The sequence below is a fragment of the Pimephales promelas genome, chromosome 17 (assembly GCF_988280905.1).
Source record: "Pimephales promelas chromosome 17, fPimPro1.hap1.1, whole genome shotgun sequence".
Taxonomy (NCBI): domain Eukaryota; kingdom Metazoa; phylum Chordata; class Actinopteri; order Cypriniformes; family Leuciscidae; genus Pimephales; species Pimephales promelas.
The window spans coordinates 32,026,386-32,045,188 of NC_142785.1; the positions used below are offsets into that span (position 1 = coordinate 32,026,386).

Here is an 18,803-nt window from a genome sequence, read left to right on the forward strand (position 1 = left end):
TATATGCAAATTAGTGCATATTTAATTAGATAATGCCTCATTTGCATATATAAACATAAAAAATATATTACAAGTTTTCTGTAATTTAATCATCTTAAAGGATTAGTTCACTTTTGAAAAAACTTTTGCTGATAATTTACTCACCCCCATGTCATCCAAGATGTCCATGTCTTTCATTCCTCAGTCGAAAAGAAATTTAGGTTTTTGATGAAAACATTCCAGGATTTTTCTCCATATAATGGACTTCAATGGGAACCGGATGGTTCAGGGTCCAAAAGACAGTTAATAACTGTTTCAGATGCAGCTTCAAATGTCTTTAAACGACACCAGACGATGAATAAGGGTCTTATCATGCGAAACGATCGCTCATTTCAAAACTTATTCCAAAAATGTAACTTTTCTAAGGACAAATGCTAGCCTTGCTCTATTCTGTGAGGCGCGTTTGTCACGTATTACGTAATTACGTTCAAAAGGTCACGGGCGACGTAACCGAAAGTACGGAGTCAGTGTTTACAAGTTGAACGCATAGGTTGAACGTGCAAACTAGCTCAAACGCCGTTTACAAAAAAAGGAATTAAAAGGTAAAACAACGATGTCGGACGATTTTGATTCTGTTCTTCCGGCTACGTCGCCCGTGACCTTTTGAACGTAATTACGTATTACGTGATGTTACAAACGCACCTCACAGAATAGAGCAAGGCTAGCATTTGTCCTTAGAAAAGTTACATTTTTGGAATAAGTTTTGAAATAACCGATCGTTTCGCATGATAAGACCCTTATTCATCGTCTGGTGTCGTTTAAAGACATTTGAAGCTGCATCTGAAACTGTTATTAACTCTCTTTTGGACCCTGAACCATCCGGTTCCCATTGAAGTCCATTATATGGAGAAAAATCCTGGAATGTTTATCAAAAACCTAAATTTCTTTTCGACTGAGGAAAGAAAGACATGGACATCTTGGATGACACGGGGGTGAGTAAATTATCAGCAAAAGTTTTTTCAAAAGTGAACTAATCCTTTAATGTAGGTAATCAACTGGGAAAGTTTCATGGTGATATCTGCAAGTTAAAAAAATACCCTATTCACCTGTAGTGTCTCAGTCAGTGAGATTTGTGTATGCTGATTGTAACCCCTCCACCCGGGTCATACTCGACCTGCTCTGAGCTGGTCTCGAACCCGGGTCTCCGGTATGAGAGTCGGGCGCTCTAACAAGGAGGCTAAAAGCCTTCAATTTCCAAAAACACTACTTTTCAGAATATCGAAAAGCACCTTTTTAAAAAAAAAAAAAAATACCCCCAAACGCTATGGCACATACTGTACAGTGTGTACTACACTAGAAGTACTTACCTCAAACTCTAGATATTCCTCTCTCAGTCGGTACTCCTCAAGTTCACGACCTTTCACCTTTCGGTCAGGCGGATAAGAGCGCAGTTGTACGAGCTCGGTGGAGATGGAGCGAAATCGTGTTTCATGAGCCTGTACCTGCTCCTCCTACACACACACACACACATACACACACTTTATAATACTGCAGCTTATATAAACACATATACAAGCACATCTCTATTCCAACACATTGTGAGCTACAGCCTACATCACACAAATAGGCAAAATAATTATTAAAATGTATCGTTTCATTAAAAAATTATATAATATTTATAAAATTATTATTCATATTTGTTTTATATTCTTATTACCATATATTTCATATTTATACTCATTTGTTAAATGCATTAGTTAACAAGAACCAACTATGAACAATGTATTTCTACAGCATTTATTAACCTTTGTTAATGTTAGTTCGTATAAATACAATTCGTCATTGTTTGTTCATGGTGCATTGACTAATGTTAACAAATAACACACTTTGATTTAAAAAAAATTATTAGTAAATGTAGAAATTAACATTAACAAAGATGAAAAATGCAATGGAAGAACTGTTTATTGTTAGTTCATATTAACTAATGTTAAAATGTGTAACTATTTTAAAGACTTATATTTGATAAGGACAAGATACATATAAGACAATATTTATGCTATTCTGATCATTTGACCTGTGATAGTTTGGAGGCGGAGCCTGGCAGCAGCGGTCGACTAAACTTCTTCTGTGAGCCAATGGCAGCAGGGAGGGGCGGGGCTGAAAACATGGCCGCCACTGTGTTGATGCGTGTGATCCAAGACTGCATTTGTTCAGCATTCCTTCACAGACAAATCAAATAACTTTTTAATAAAAAGTCTTTAACAAAGTGTGGTTTCATCATTTTCTCAAGCAGTAACATTTGAAGACAGACCAAGACTGAGCTCTACAGAAACAGTGTGATGAACATATTCTAAAAAACAAAACGTGTTTAATTATCCTAGTGAAGAAAACCATGACCTATAATCCTGAAGACGGTGGAATCGCAGTAAAAAAGTAGTGTTTATGTGTGTATAAGTGCAAACATGTACCCACAAAAAAGTGGATTTTCCAGCACAAGCAATGAGAGCTGAAACTGGGGCAAACTTCAACTAGAGCAGAGCGAGTTCTCCTGGGGAACGGGAATGTGTGTGAACACACACACAAAAGGCAGAAACCCAGCCGACGGGACTACATGGGTGTTTTGTCATAAATTGGATTGAAAAGATGCCAAAAGCGGAGCCTCGTGCTGTACAGATGATTTATTCCAGTTAAAGATTACTCTTTCTGCTTTTTGTGTATAAGCATATTCCCATAGATGCTGAAGTGATTTTCACAATTTTGTGACAGCATTTTGCAATGCTGTGTCACAATATATTTCCAGTTAAACAGTATATTGAACTGAAAAATCATAAAAACGTAGGACGGGACTTGACTTTATCTGTTGGGAATTTACTGTGATGTCTCTGGATGAGAGGAGGTTGGCAAGGAGCATATTACATTCTGATGATTATGGGACATTTCCTAAACAAGTTTGCAGGTCTTTGAACTCACGGCGCCTGAAAGAGGTAGACTCTCCAGTCAGCGGTCCGGAGGTAAAACACGTTTGGCCGTTTGCTGTAGTCTGTGGCTCGGATGGCCAAGGAATGGTGAATCGACACAGCATTCTTCAAATCCTCATCGGAAAGCTGTTTATCCGGCCGATACTCGCCCTGGAAAAACAATTATCCAGTAATTAATTCAATACATGCATCAGAGATGACCTCATAGTACACTCTCGTAATCATTACTGATTTATTGATCATGTTGTCATTCTATTCATTACGTGTGTATTGCCATCAAACTGTGTATATCTGGGAAGATGCAACAGCTGTTGGGTTTATATAAAGGCAAACAAATATTATTTGTTTGAAAGGCACTAAATATTGGCAAAAGTGCTGTTACTTAATATACCGATGAGTTATCATTAAACTGTATAATGAACAAATCACAGGGATTTAACAGACTAATTAAATAAAGAAATAGATGTTTAATATTTAAAATGTCATTAAATGTAATAATAAAAATAAAAAACAACAATTCAAACAGGAAGAATAGAGGGAAGGAAGGAAGGAAGGAAGGAAGGAGGAAGGTAACGAGGGAAAGGAAAGGAATCAAAGGAGGGAGGAAGTGAGGAAGGAGGGGAGGAAGGGAAGAAGGAGGGAGGGAGGAAGGAAGGAAAGGAAGGAAAGGAAGGAAAGGAAGGAGAGGGGAGGGAGGAAGGAAGGAAAGGAGGGAAGGGAAGGAAAGGAAGGAGGGATGGAGGAAGGCAGGAAGGAAGAGAAGGAGGAAAGAAGGAAGGAAGGAATGAAGGAAGGAAAGGAGGGAGGGCGGAAGGATGGAAAGAAAATGAGGAAGGAAGGGAGGAAGGAATGGAGGGAAAGAAAAGGAGGGAGGGCAGAAGGATGGGAGGAAGGGAGGAAGGAAGAGAAGGAAGGAAGAGAAGGAGGAAAGAAGGAAAGAAGGAAGGAAGGAAGGAAGGGAGGAAGGGAAGAAGGAAGGAAAGAAGGAAGGAAGGGAGGAAGGGAAGAAGGAAGGAAAGGAGGGAGGGCGGAAGGAAGGGAGGAAGGAAGGGAGGAAGGGAGGAAGGAAGAGAAGGAGGAAAGAAGGAAAGGAGGAAGGGAAGAAGGAAGGAAAGGAGGGAGGAAGGAAAGGAGGGAGGGAGGAAGGAGGGAAGGAAGAGAGGGAGGAAAGGAGGAAAGAAGGAAAGAAGGAAGGAAGGAAGGGAGGGAGAGAAGGAAGGGAGCGAGATAGAAACTCACCTTCTGCAGGTAAAGGATGAGTCCCTTAAGAACAGCATAAAATGTTTTCCATCCTCTTTTCCCACGAGGTGCTGCATTTCACATGAAAAATGAACAGAAAATGTAAACAGATTTTTACTATGCAGGTAAATGGACTAAATATATCAATACAGTTGATTAAAGCGTTTTTGATTGAAACCCACTACAACTGCATTTCCTTCTAAATAAATAAAACATTGTTGCTGGCAGATGTTTTTACACCTCAGAGGAAATAATATTATTAGCACTTTGTGGCATTGTATGCAACTCTAAAATAATATCAAACTATGTAAATGCATACATTGTACATTTCAGAATCAGATAAAGGTTCTAAATCTCTTACATACTGGATGTAAAATATTATAGCATAACAAAAATGGGTTTGATTTTATTTTAAGGAGACATATTTACATTGTTAGGGTTTATATTTTGTAATTATGAATAATTTACTGTTATTACTATATTAAATATGTTGTAACGTGTAAATACGTCACCTTAAAATAAAGTGTAAACTTTAAAGATACTATTTGAAAAGATAATCAGAAGTAAAAAGAGTAAAAAAGTACTTCTGCTTATGTCCTAAATTTGTTTCATGACTTACAGTAAGGTATGTGTAATAATGTAGGAATGTTGCGTCCTCTTTACCACTCACTTCTCTTTCCATCACAGTCAGCGTGGACCTTCCTCACCAAGAAACCCGTTTTATAGAGAAGTGAACCAGATGGAGAAACTAAACCACTGCCCGTCCGCTTCATTCCTCTGGAGTTTGACTCGTCTCGATGCTCTCCCAGCTCCGAAAACGACTTGCGTAACTCTTCTTCATCGCTGAGGGAAGAAAATAAAACTAAATAAAGTACTGACCAGCAGGAAGTGCATAAAAGAGGAACATGAAACAATGAACTCATTAAGTATAGTAACATGGAAAAATTAAACAGCTGTTGGGTTCAAATTTAGGCAAAAATTAACTCCCTCACCTAAAGGATTATTAGGAACACCATACTAATACTGTGTTTGACCCCCTTTCACCTTCAGAACTGCCTTAATTCTACATGGCATTGATTCAACAAGGTGCTGAAAGCATTCTTTAGAAATATTGGCCCATATTGATAGGATAGCATCTTGCAGTTGATGGAGATTTGTGGGATGCACATCCAGGGCACGAAGCTCCCGTTCCACCACATCCCAAAGATGCTCTATTGGGTTGAGATCTGGTGACTGTGGCGGCCATTTTAGTACAGTCAACTCATTGACATGTTCAAGAAACCAATTTGAAATGATTCCAGCTTTGTGACATGGTGCATTATCCTGCTGGAAGTAGCCATCAGAGGATGGGGACATGGTGGCCATAAAGGGATGGACATGGTCCGAAACAATGCTCAGGTAGGCCGTGGCTTTTAAACGATGCCCAATTGGCACTAAGAGGCCTAAAGTGTGCCAAGAAAACATCCCCCACACCATTACACCACCACCACCAGCCTGCACAGTGGGAACAAGGCATGACGGATCCATGTTCTCATTCTGTTTACGCCAAATTCAAACAGAAATCGAGACTCATCAGACCAGGCAACATTTTTCCAGTCTTCAACTGTCCAATTTTGGTGAGCTCTTGCCAATTGTCGCCTCTTTTTCCTATTTGTAGAGGAGATGAGTGGTACCCGGTGGGGTCTTCTGCTGTTGTAGCCCATCTGCCTCAAGGTTGTGTGTGTTGTGGCTTCACAAATGCTTTTCTGCATACCTCGGTTGTAACGAGTGGTTATTTCAGTCAAAGTTGCTCTTCTATCGGCCCATTCTCCTCTGACCTCTAGCATCAACAAGGCATTTTGGCCCACAGGACTGCCGCATACTGGATGTGTTTCCCTTTTCACACCATTCTTTGTAAACCCTAGAAATGGTTGTGTGTGAAAATCCCAGTAACTGAGCAGATTGGGAAATACTCAGACACCAACAACCATGCCACGCTCAAAATTGCTTAAATCACCTTTCTTTCCCATTCTGACATTCAGTTTGGAGTTCAGGAGATTGTCTTGACCAGGAATGCATTGAAGCAACTGCCATGTGATTGGTTGATTAGATAATTGCATTAATGAGAAATTGAATTCCTATTAATCCTTTAGGTGAGTGTATAAATAAAAAGCAATGTAAACATGAAGACAGGGAATACATTTATTTATTTTTCATTATAACTTTTTATTTCTGAAATAATAAACTAATGCCTATTTATAAAACTCATAAAATACCAAAACTAAAAATATACCTTGAAAATGTAGCAGATAAATGATTAAATAATTGAATGCATCATGAAATTTTGCAATCAATAACACGACTTGCGCAACTCTTCTTCATTGCCGAGGGAAGAAACAAAATAAAAGAAAAGAAAGTACTGACATGACCAGGAGGAAGTGCATAAAAGAGGAATACAAAATAAAGTGATCTCACACATAATCTGTGTTCGTGATAATCATGGTGTTATTTTTTAGTGCCATGGAATTATTACACAAACAGGAATTAAATTGAAACACCTCTTATTTTCCTTTTAGTTTCTATTAATATTGCTTATTACAGGAACATACCCCGAACACGAACACTAAACATTCAGCACATCATTTGTCTCTCAGACAATCTGACCACAAACGAGAGCTTTGAATGTTTTTAGGAAAAGCACATCTAGCGTTCTTGATCCTGCAGTAACTATGGAAAGAAATCCAGTTTAAAATGGCGTTTGGAGACTATGGGAGTTTGGATCAGACTCGCTGTGATATTTCGGGCCTGTCCTGCTGTGTATCCCGCATCGAGTGAATGAAAGTCTTTCCCCCGACAGTTTCCCCTCTCCACCTCACTCCCCAGAGAGGCAGACAGTATGGATCGAGTGAGTGTTGAAGTAAAGCGCTCTTCCCAGCGGGATTCTCCTCACATCTGAAACCAGAGGACTGATGCTTCACTGCAGAAATCACATCAAAGAAAGGCTTGATCCTACAGGACAAACAATTACTGTACGCCACTGTGAGCTGAGGTTAAACGCACTGGTGTCTTAAAGCCCTCATACCACGAAAATCTCATTTATTTTTGAAAATTGAAGTGTTCAATATACCATTTAGACAAAGTGCCCCTATTATGCTATTTTAAGGGTGCTTTCACACCTGGATCGATTAGATTTGTTCCGAAACAGAATACTTTGTTCCGAATCAATTTAATACGTCACTCTGTTCACACCACACTGTTGTAAAGCGTTCCAAACCGCGCACCCTTCCAGGGCTTTCCTTACGCCATTACGTCACTACCTCATGCGTGAAGGTCGCGCATTCCATTGTGGGACATCGTCATGACAACAGTAGCCTAACACCAGTGTTGGGTAAGTTACTCTAAAAAAGTAATTAATTACTAGTTACTAATTACCTCTTCGACAGTGTAATTAGATTACTGTACTAATTACTCTCTCCAAAAAGTATTTAATTACTTTTAATTACTAATTACTTTCAAAATCCCGTATCAATCTCAACCAGCTGAATAATACAAGGATAGACATGAATCGGTTTTAATTCTTTCCAATAAATACTATAAAATTACAATTATTCTTAAACTTCAAAGGTGGAGAAGGTTACATTATAAAAACATACTTTTTAACATCAGACAATACATTTTGATGTTAAACCCACTATTGTTTTCTGTCTGATCTCATGACATTTCACACTTTTTTTCATAAATATTTTACAATATTCATACGAATTTGTACAGGTCGTACAATTTAGACACCTCATAAAATGCATACGAATCGCTGTGAGATCGGATTGATCTATACACACAGTATTTACCTCAATTACATCAGAAGTAACTGTAATTAAATTACTGATAAATGAAGAGTAATCCCTTACTTTACATTTTCAAGGGAAAAGTATTTAAATTACAGTAACTAATTACTTAGTAATTAGTTACACCCAACACTGCCTAACACAAAATGAATCGCGGGTTGACTTGGTGCTACGAAGAGATGAAATGCCTCATAGATATTTGGTTAACTCCAGAGTGACTCCTAATCCTTTCGAAGAGCATGTAAAGTAGATTCCAAGTACGGAAAACATTTAGACAACATGAACCAACCTTTTCAGCAACAACTATAGTGTTTGAGGGCGAAGCAAAGTAGACGTTTGCAGACCACAGGCTGACAATATGCAAATTTGTAACATTGTTACATAGGTATGTTACGGAAGTGAGACTGGAATATATGGAGAAAATAACTATTTGTCATGCACTGACCTTTAAAACTTTGCAGAGCTTTTACATTCACAAACAGCTGCATTACTACACACCGCATGAATTTAAAGGTAATGTTCAAAAAAAGAGACACTTTAACATCACATTACCAATCATGAGCATATTTAACTCAACATGATTCTAGGGATGCACCGATCCGATACTCTGTCGGTATCGGCTCCGATACTGCCGTTTTTGATGATCAGTTCAACACACAGAGTTATAAAAAAAAAATCGACTTGATTTTTAAAAAACGGATCGGTATCGGTCGATACTCAGAATTGTTGGTATTGGATCGGATCAATTCGGGAAAAAGATGGTATCGGTGCATCCCTACATGATTCCGTTTGCTTTCTGCACATTTCTTATATCTTAGATCGAACAATTCATGAATGCATTTTATTCCAAGTTAATTTTTTTTTTTTACTTTACTCCGCCTCCAAAACAAAAAATCCTTTTGGGGTGATATCACAAATCCCTCTTACTTTGTTCATCCTCCATTCCCCATGTAATGTCCATTGTTCCCAATTCCAGGCAGTTCTAATGGGAAAGAAACCCCAGCCTAGCTCCCCTCCCCCATAAAACATCCTTTTTCATTTGGAAATAAGACATATTACACAAGTAAAACAGGCTACGAATGCCATGTTGATTTTTAACACACGACCGCCTACGTTTACATATCAACGCCTATTTGGTGATGCATGATGAATGCCAGAACAGCCAAATCAAAACAGATGTCATTTACATATAGAAGTCTTAAAGGAACAGATGTAAAAACAGATGGAAGTAACCATGAAAAATTAAGCAAGAAACTTTGACCAACATTTCAGCACGTTATTACATTTACTGAAACTTACACAAAAACTAAAGTTATTAAAACATTTGTTTCTTGAAATAAAATAAATTATTTATATATACTGTATATATTATTGTTTGTTGTTTGAAAAAAAAAAAAAAAAAATATATATATATATATATATATATATATATATATATATAATTCATTAATTTAAAGAAAATAAAAAAAAAAACTAATAAAAAAAATGACAAAAATATATGAACACAAACATAGAAAAAAATAGAAAAAAAATATATATATATATTAATGATGCCTCAGAGAAAAAATAAGTGACTAAATAATAATTAAAATAAAATTAGTGAGTACACTCTATAAAATGCTGGGTTGCTTTAACCCGATTTTGGGTAAAATATGGACAAACACAGCCATTGGGTTACATTTTTAAATTACATTTTTAACCCAATGGCTGGGTTTGTCCATATTTTACCTAAAATTGTGTTAAAACAACCCAGCATTTTTTAGAGTGTAGAGTTGGAATGTATGCATAAAATATGGAGTACAATCACTTTAAAAGCAGGAGTGATTTTCTGTCTTTCTCGGCTGTTTTATGAGTTTCCTCGTCACATTCGGGACACTCAGAGGTGTAATATTTCTCGTGAACACACTTCAGATTGTCTGAGGTCAGTTAACAGACCCCTTTAATGGTGTCTTTCTCAGAGAAAGGACACACATCACACTGCCGCCCCGTCCGCGTGATGTTTCTCAGGGGAACTGACACTCCACAGAAGCCAACCTGGAAATCATGAGCTACGGTGGCCTAAACAGCCCAAAAACCTCCACAAACCAACAGCTAACCAGCCACCAATAGTACAAAAGCAGTATCTTTCCCAAAAGCATTGTTGCTACTAAAGTCTTTAACATTACCTACTGTAAGAACGATGCAGTAATAAAACCTCTCGCGTTATGTTGACGATCTTTTGTACTTTTACTTAATACAGAATCTCTCAGGTCAAAATGGCCTTCTTGATACAATTTCGGATGTTCTGAAATGATCACATGACAACAATAAGCATTCAAATGACACAATAAGAAGCCCAACTAATGCTCTAACATGGGGGAAAAAAATCAGTCAATCAGTCTCGCACTGAGCATGTGCATTAAATTTAAAGCCTGTTGCCTGGTAACTGTCAGCACGAGAGACAGAGTGTGTGTGTGTGTGTGTGTGATGGTCGGAGGACTGGTGGGGAAAGAAACGCAACCTAAAGAATAAATTTATCCAGAGCCATTACATTAGGACTGATGTTGCTCAAGAGACGCTCTCGGCTCGACTCCAGACATGATTTCATGAAACACTGAGAGACTAATGACACTAATCACACAGCTCACACACACACACACGACCAGATCAAGACTTCACAACCTGACAAAGACACACAAGTGATACAGATAAACAAACTACTGTACATCATCATTTTAAAGCCTGTGGACAATTTCAATATGCAACTCAACTTTTATGTATTTATTGTTTCCATTATTTAAACTAAAAATCCATTTGTAGCCAATTCCATTTCAAATTTTCTGATCAAAAAGTAAAATATAGCACAAATACTACTTAAATTTAATATTAATTTATATTAAATGTACACTTGTGTGAAAAAACTTGTGTTTTTTTTAAAGACATGTATAATTTTGTTCAGCAAGGACACTTTAAATTGACAAAACAGTACAGACATTTGTAATGTTACAAAATATTTCTATTTAAAATAAAGGTTGTTCTTTTGAACCTTCTGTTCATCAAAAAATCCTGACGGTTTCCACATAAATATGAAGCAGCACAACTGATTTCAACATTGATAATAATTAGTGTTTCTTGAGCATCAAATCATCATATTATACTGATTTTTGAAGAATCATGTGACTCTAAGGACTGCTGAACATTCAGCTTTGATCACAGGAATACACGTCCTCTCTCTCACACACTGGGAAATTACTTCAATATTGATTATTTTGTGACATCGTGATGAATGCCGTGCATGAGAGTCTTGTGTCGGGTGATAAGAGCTCATTAACTCCTGTCTGAGGAACGGCGGGTTTAAAACTTTGACGTCAAGCCTGAGAATGGATTTTAAATGCCCTTTAATATTACATCTTTTTAATATTGCAACATTTGTAACTATAAAGCTAGGGTGTTTCTTACGGTCTCAAGCATTTCGAAATTTTATTGCAACATTTGAATAAAGCCCCGTGGAGACTATAAATAATTGAATTGATTTACAGTTTGAACTGATTCAAGAAGATGAAACTTTTAAAGCTGAATTTTGTAAATATAGGTTTAAATCACTAAAAAAACATGTTGTAATTGTCACTGGTCACTGTAAAAAAAAAAAGATATGTTCATGATTTGTAATCACAACATTTTTTCTTTTATCAAATAATCAACTTAAATAATTTATGTGGTTCAGATAACATAATATTTTGAGTTTCTGATGATTAAATTCATCTCTTTCATTGTATTAACTCAATTTTTCCATTTCAATGAACTAAGTAACCTGGTTGCCTTAAAATTTTAAGTTAAACCAACAATATTTTTTTACAGCGTAGGCAAAAATAAATATATTGTGAATTTTCAAAGTATCATCATCCAGCACTAAACGACAGAAATAGTGGAAGAGAGAGTTGAAGCAGAGGAAAGGAACAGACACCGCAGGAAACATCACACTCTTAGAAGAAAAGGTTCTATATAGAAGCTTAAAAGGTTCTATCAGCGCTACGTATTTGGAACCCCTAAAAGGTTCTATACACTCTTAAAAAAGGGTTCCTCTGGGTTCTATATAAAACCCTGGGGTTCCATACTTGGCTAATAGAACCTTTTACCAAAAAAAAAAAAATGGTTCTATATAGAACCATTTTGGAGTTCCATATATGAAGCGGGGGATGGAACCATTTTTGGTTCTAAATAGAACCATTTCTTCTAAGAGTGCAGGAGAGGGCAGAATGATGATTCGATTCAGAGAGAGGCATGCTGGGAAAACAGGAGCGCCTGTTGAGGATAGAAAATTTCTCACGTATTGACTGATCATCTGCACACACACACACACAGTAACACCATCAGCTCCCCAACATCATGTAAGCACACACACACACACACACACACACACACACACACACACACACACACACACACACATCACCAGATCTTTGTAAACTCTCATCCTCTCTCAATACAAAAGCCGTCTCTCGGTTGAAATGCTTCACTCTCTGAATCTGCCTCGATCTGTCCCAGTCTCTCTCTCTCTCACACACACACAGGGGGAAATGACTTCAATATTGATCATTTTGTGATGAATGCCGCGCATGAGAGTCTTGTCGGGTAATAAGAGTTCATTAACACTCCTGTATGAGGAATGGCGGGTTTATTCTGCTGGGGTTTCCATGAAAATATGAAACAGCACAACATTGACAATCAGGAGGAATGTTTCTTAAGCATCAAATCATCATATTTGAGTGATTTCTGAAGGATCATGTGACTCTGAAGACTGGAGTAATGATGCTGAACATTCAGATTTGATCACAGGAAAAAAAAAAAAAATCACTTATTTTAAATAGCAATAATATTTCACAATATTACAGGAGTTTTTTCCAAATAAACATAGCCCAGATTTCTGAAAGGTAGTGCACAGTTAGCTGGTAATTGTCGCAAAAACAAAGATCCCCATGCAAGAAAACACATAAAATTGTAGTTTTAAGTTTTGGTAAAACTTTTAATAAATTTAATATATTTCATTACCACATAGAAAACAAGATGAACACAGCAAAAGTATACAGCCTTGATTATTAATTACATGCTAATCAAAACTACTTTTTACTCCGGTCAATCAAGTCAAGGTACTCACTCAAATAAGTACTGATTAATATTAATTAACTACATGTACATATACAGAGTTGCGGTTATGGATTATTTACATGTAATTATGCATAATTTCCTGTTATCACTATAGTACGTACATGTAGCATGTGTAATACGGCACCTAATACGGGGTTGTTTTATGCTTTTTCACTTTTTCAACACACTGTAAAAAATATTGTAGGTTTAACTTAAAAAAGTAAGTAACCTGGGTTGCCTTAAAATTTTAAGTTTGTTGAACTTGAAAAAGTGAGTTAATACAATGAAGGAGATTAATTTAATCATCAGAAACTCAAAATAATAAGTTCTCAACTAAATAAATTATTATAAAGTTGATTTGACAAAAAAAAATGTTGTGATTACTACACTGTAAAAAAATATTGTTGGTTTAACTTAAAAAAAGTAAGTAACCTGGGTTGCCTTAAAATTTTAAGTTGATTGAACTGGAAAAAGTGAGTTAATACAATGAAGGAGATTCATTTAATCATCAGAAACTCAAAACTATATGTTATCTGAACTAAATAAATTATTTAAGTTGATTTGACAAAAGAAAAAATGTTGTGATTACACTGTAAAAAAATATTTTTGGTTTAACTTAAAACTAGGGTTGGGTATCGTTTGAATTTGAACGATTCTGATTCCGATTCCGATTCCTTGTTTCGATTCCGGTTCCTAACGATTCTCGATTCCGATTCTTTTAAGAGGCAGGGTCAAAAAAAGTTTAGCTAACCTTGCTAACCAACGACCTTTCTGAAGGAAATAATCCTTCTGTCACAAATTTTGCATTTTGCCGAGATTTTGTTATTTTTAGAAAAGTGAAGCCACACTTTGGACCGCCGACGTAAGCTACTCATGTTCGACTCGCGCGGTTATACCAACACTTCCGGTAGACGCTTCTTCGTTGGTGTTGTTCAGCGGTTTCTTCTTCAGCTCGGCGGACTGTGAATATCGAAACTAGGAATCGAAATTTGAACTTTTGAACGATTCCGGGAAAAACGAAAAGTTAGTCCCGGTTCCAATCGATACTCGATTCTCGATACCCAACCCTACTTAAAACCTGGGTTGCCTTAAAATGTTCAAGTTGATTGAACTGGAAAAAGTGAGTTAATACAATGAAGGAGATTAATTTAATCATCAGAAACTCAAAATAATAAGTTATATCAACTAAATAAATTATTATTAAGTTGATTTGACAAAAGAAAATATGTTGTGATAACAAATCTTGAAAATATTTTTTTACAGTGCATTAGTTAGTGTGCAATGTTGCCGTTTGAGCATAAAAAAGGTAACCAAACCAAGCTGAAAGTTCACTCCAAAAAGAGATATTTTATTTAGCAGAATCCCCTTTTCAAGATCTGCAACGAACAGCTCATTTGGACTACAAAGGCTTTATGAATCCATAATGTTTCTCATTTAAATAATCCCTGCCCTCTGAATATGCAGAAGAGCAGCCGAGGCCTGGATGAGCCGATGCGGTCGAAGAAATGCTGTTTTCCACAACTCATACGCGTGACCTTCCTACGGCTGACGGACTTTCCGTTCCTGGACATTATAACCCTGATGTTTATCTGTGTGCTGCATATTTTACGGAGAACAGCTTCCAGAACTGTAACCGGCTGCACAGTAAAGCTTCTCCTGAAACGGAGCAGTTCCACTTCGTCAGGATAATCTGTTGTTTATGGATCACAACTTGTAAATATGTCTTATTATTTGTAGTTGCATCTATTAACAGTTCTAATTATTAGCTTTATGTTGTCGCTACGCTCTCCTGCTAGCCAACATTAGTGTTGTTTAAGTTGTGTTTATCTGAGATGATTATCTGATGGACAAATGTGCAAGTATCATAGAGCTTATTTTTAGCAACAATCCAAAAACATATTTTGTCGAGGGAAGTAATGCTAACTGCCGGCTAAATGCTAAATGCTAACTAACTTTGGACTACAAAGTGCAGTGGTGGAATGTAACGAAGTACAAATACTTTGTAACTTTACTTAAGTACATTTTTCACGCATCTTTAATTTACGCAAGTAAAATAAATGTGCACACTTTTTACTTTTACTTCGTTACATTTTGCAGCAATTATTATACTTTCAACTCCACTACATTTCTACAACTTCTGTTACATTTTCTGATCAGTTTTTCCCCTGCCAAAACGTAATTTGATCGTCCGTTCGTTGCACGTTTGTCTCACCAGTGACGTTTGGTTGCCATAGATACATCAACTAAATGCGTCTCGCACGCAGTGTGTTTATCGCGCATTTATACGCGAAAATTTGTTTTTACGTGCATTTTGTGTAAACGCACTTTGTGTAATGTACATTTGGTTAGGATTATGGCAAGCCAAGAGGTTCAGAATAACACCATAAATAAATCGCGTTTACTGCCAAACATAGTTATTAACATATAGTAAGGATAATATTGCCTAATTGCAAGCTTGTTTCAGAAATGGTGACAACAACTTTTTTCCATCATTATTGAACATCATTAAAGGAGTATTAAGTTGAATGAGTTAGAATAAAATGTTTTATTAATCCTTAAGAGAATAAATTGTTATGCAAGTACTTTTACTTTTAATACTTAAAGTACATTTAAAATCAGGTACGTTTTACTTAAGTATGGTTGTCATTGTGTTACTTCTACTTTTACTAAAGTAAATATTTATCTGGATGTTTGTACTTTTACTGAGATTCAGTACTTCCTCCACCACTGACAAAGTGACATCATATCTGCACACCTCTATTACAACACAGTGGGCCAGCTGACCAATCACAGCACATTTTGTATTTCGGAGGGAGGGGCTTCATTGAAAACAACGCATTCGGGACAGACTGCAAAGAGAGAGGAGCAGTAATAATGTAAAATATGCTAAATATTATGCATTTTTTTAATAATCAAGCATGAAAGCATATTTTAGTACACCCCAAAAACTAAATCAAGATTTTGTAAAAGGAAGGGCATAATAGGACCCCTTTAAAATAAAGTGTTACCATCCATTATAAATCGCACTGATGTGAAAAGACACGCATTATACAGACATATTTTACTGTTCAAACTTCAAACACACCATTGACCAATCAGAATCAATCTATTATGACTGCCATCTATAAATAAAAGCTTTTTCTAGACAATTTCAACACAAACTAATCTATGGCAGCCAGCGAGACACAGCAACAGTGAATGTATAAAATAAAAACTCAACGCACCACAGAAACCTAATGTCTCAGGCATAAAAACACATGCACAAGATCCCAGAATCAAAGTTTGAGCCGCTGGATGCGGATGAAGTGGCGTTTCTCTGCTGCGCACTCGTTCATGAGCTCAGGGAGGGACGGGGAGGCTATTTTGGGAGCTGCAGTAGGTGTCTGTGGGTTCACCTTTGCTCAGGATGCGAACGGGACCCTTTCAAGAGCGTTCTGGCGTGTGTGTGTGTGTGGGTGCGTGGATGAGAACAGGGTTAGGGCTCTGTGTGTGTGTGTGTGTGTGTGTGAGAGAGGGGGTGAATTGGTATCGACAGAAGAGAGCCGAGCGGTAACTATGCAGCGGTATCCATGGAGCCGTAACCATAGCAACGGCGCTCGGAAAGCCAGGGTCTTTAATTGGTGAGTGTGAATATAGATAGAGAGAGAATAGCCATGCCTCTGACACAATATTGTTTCGAGCAAACAACTCGCATAAATGTGGCCTGAAACCTGCTTTTGTTTCACCGTGTGGAACCATTTCCCCCCCGAGACATCTCTCTTGTATCTTTCAGCCGTGTGAACATTTACATTGGCAATCACATCAAAATTATTACAGCTATAAAGCAGCACTATTAAACAATGAATTTACTTTCCAAGCCATCGCACATGCACTCGGGTCTGCTAGACCATAAAATGGACACATATATCAATCTGATAGACTTGCGCACAATATCTAGACACTACAAAAATCATAGACCTAAATTTAAGATATATGACACATGCATATACAATTTCCATTCATATGCATTACACAGATTTAACATTAACTTGATGCATATTTGTCTGTCATGCATAAATGAAACGGGTTTATGAACACTGTAATAATACTAATAAACCGAATGTTTTTATTTGTCATCAATAAATCCAATTGGTTTCAATTTTAACAAGCCGAATATTGCTTGAATATCCACAGCTAGTTCATGTTCATGCTTTCATGTTCAGATTTATGCTGATTCTAAGCAGTTTGAATAAATGCATACAACATTAAAACAAATAGATGCAAATAGTCTAAATAAAAATGTGTATTTCAATAAAAATGCATCACATTAAGTTTATTAGTTGTGTTAAAACTGTGTGGAAATATATGAAGAGTTCAGATGCAAAAGCCTCTAAATGCCATTTCAAATTTTCTTCTTTAATGATGATTTTTATCAAACTTGTATATTTAAGTTCAATAATTTCACTTAAATGGCAATGATAATTGATATGCAATTGAAATAAATTGAGGCCTAAATATTAGCAATAGCAAGAGAAAACAAACGAGAACCCTTTGGCAGATGCTTGGTAATGCAACTTTTGCTTGTGCAAATACTGTAACTGTATAGTAGCAGATTTTACAATAGTGACAGTAACTGCACTATTTTGGAGGAAACTATGGTTACCATGGTGATGTGTTCAGTAGAAATAGTTGACTCGTGTTTCTATGTGGGTAGTTTGGTAGTAACACATTGCATCGACTGTAAACCCGTCCAGTTATTATCAGTGAAAGCAGGAAGAAAACACACTTACATTGTCCACTGCAGCTTTTCATTTTTAATAGAGTTGTACAGGGCCTGCGGAAAGAGAGAGAGAGAGAAAGAGAGAGAGTCAGTAACACTCACACCTAAGCTGTGAATGACTGAGTTTGGTTTCAGAGGCTGCGTATGAGTTGCATCATATATATTCTGCTGTAACTGGCATCATAATCAGGCCGTGAGAGATGACTAAACCCCAAAATAAACACATTTGACCCAAACACCGTTGCAAAGTCATTCTGGCCATACCTAAAAATCAGTAAAGCATTCATTTAACTCTAAAACCATCTGCAAAATATATCTGCAAAAATGTCAATAAATAAAACAGAAATATTATATATTAATATAATATAAGAAAGGTACTAATAAATTAAATCTTCTCTTTCAATACAAGAGATTATTAAAACTGAATCCTACTGATCTTTAGCACTTCATTGACACATCATCAGTGGACGTCAGTCGTAAAACACCTGCGTCACAGTGGAAGCCTGTCTCAATCTGAAGTGAGTCAAAGACTGTCCCTGTATTTGACAAAACCATTCTCAATGATATTGATTCATTCATTAAATAAAAGTGATTTTGTTTTATTAAATTCTAAAAAATGCAAAGTTATGGCTTGAGTTGGGGATTTATATAAAAGCAATAAAACTCTATGGTGTGTTCCTATTCAGATGGTAAGATGAACATGTGTGAGGCTCTCTAATAAGCCTATTATTCACTCTATATATCCTTTCATCAAGAAACCTCAGCTAATAATCTCTCAGTCCCTCGAGGACAAAGCAAACCAATGTTCATCTCAAACACAATCTTCAAAATAAAGCTTCTCAATGTGTGTTTTAGCATCAATGCCATAGAAGAACCATTTTTGGTTCCTCAAAGAACTTT

General features: G+C 36.7%; 1 protein-coding gene across 1 annotated transcript in view; it reads right to left on the minus strand.

Annotated features, from left to right (window-relative positions):
* Window positions 1–18,803, minus strand: part of LOC120474775 (uncharacterized) — a 58,626-nt gene that overhangs the window by 3,337 nt on the left and 36,486 nt on the right. Inside the window, exons 11-16 of the mRNA XM_089122380.1 lie at window positions 17,914–17,957; window positions 4,867–5,039; window positions 4,197–4,267; window positions 2,950–3,107; window positions 2,054–2,198; window positions 1,347–1,490 (exon numbers count right to left, since the gene is read on the minus strand). Coding sequence (XP_088978506.1) covers window positions 1,347–1,490; window positions 2,054–2,198; window positions 2,950–3,107; window positions 4,197–4,267; window positions 4,867–5,039; window positions 17,914–17,957 — 735 coding nt within the window. The remainder of the gene's footprint in view (window positions 1–1,346; window positions 1,491–2,053; window positions 2,199–2,949; window positions 3,108–4,196; window positions 4,268–4,866; window positions 5,040–17,913; window positions 17,958–18,803) is intronic.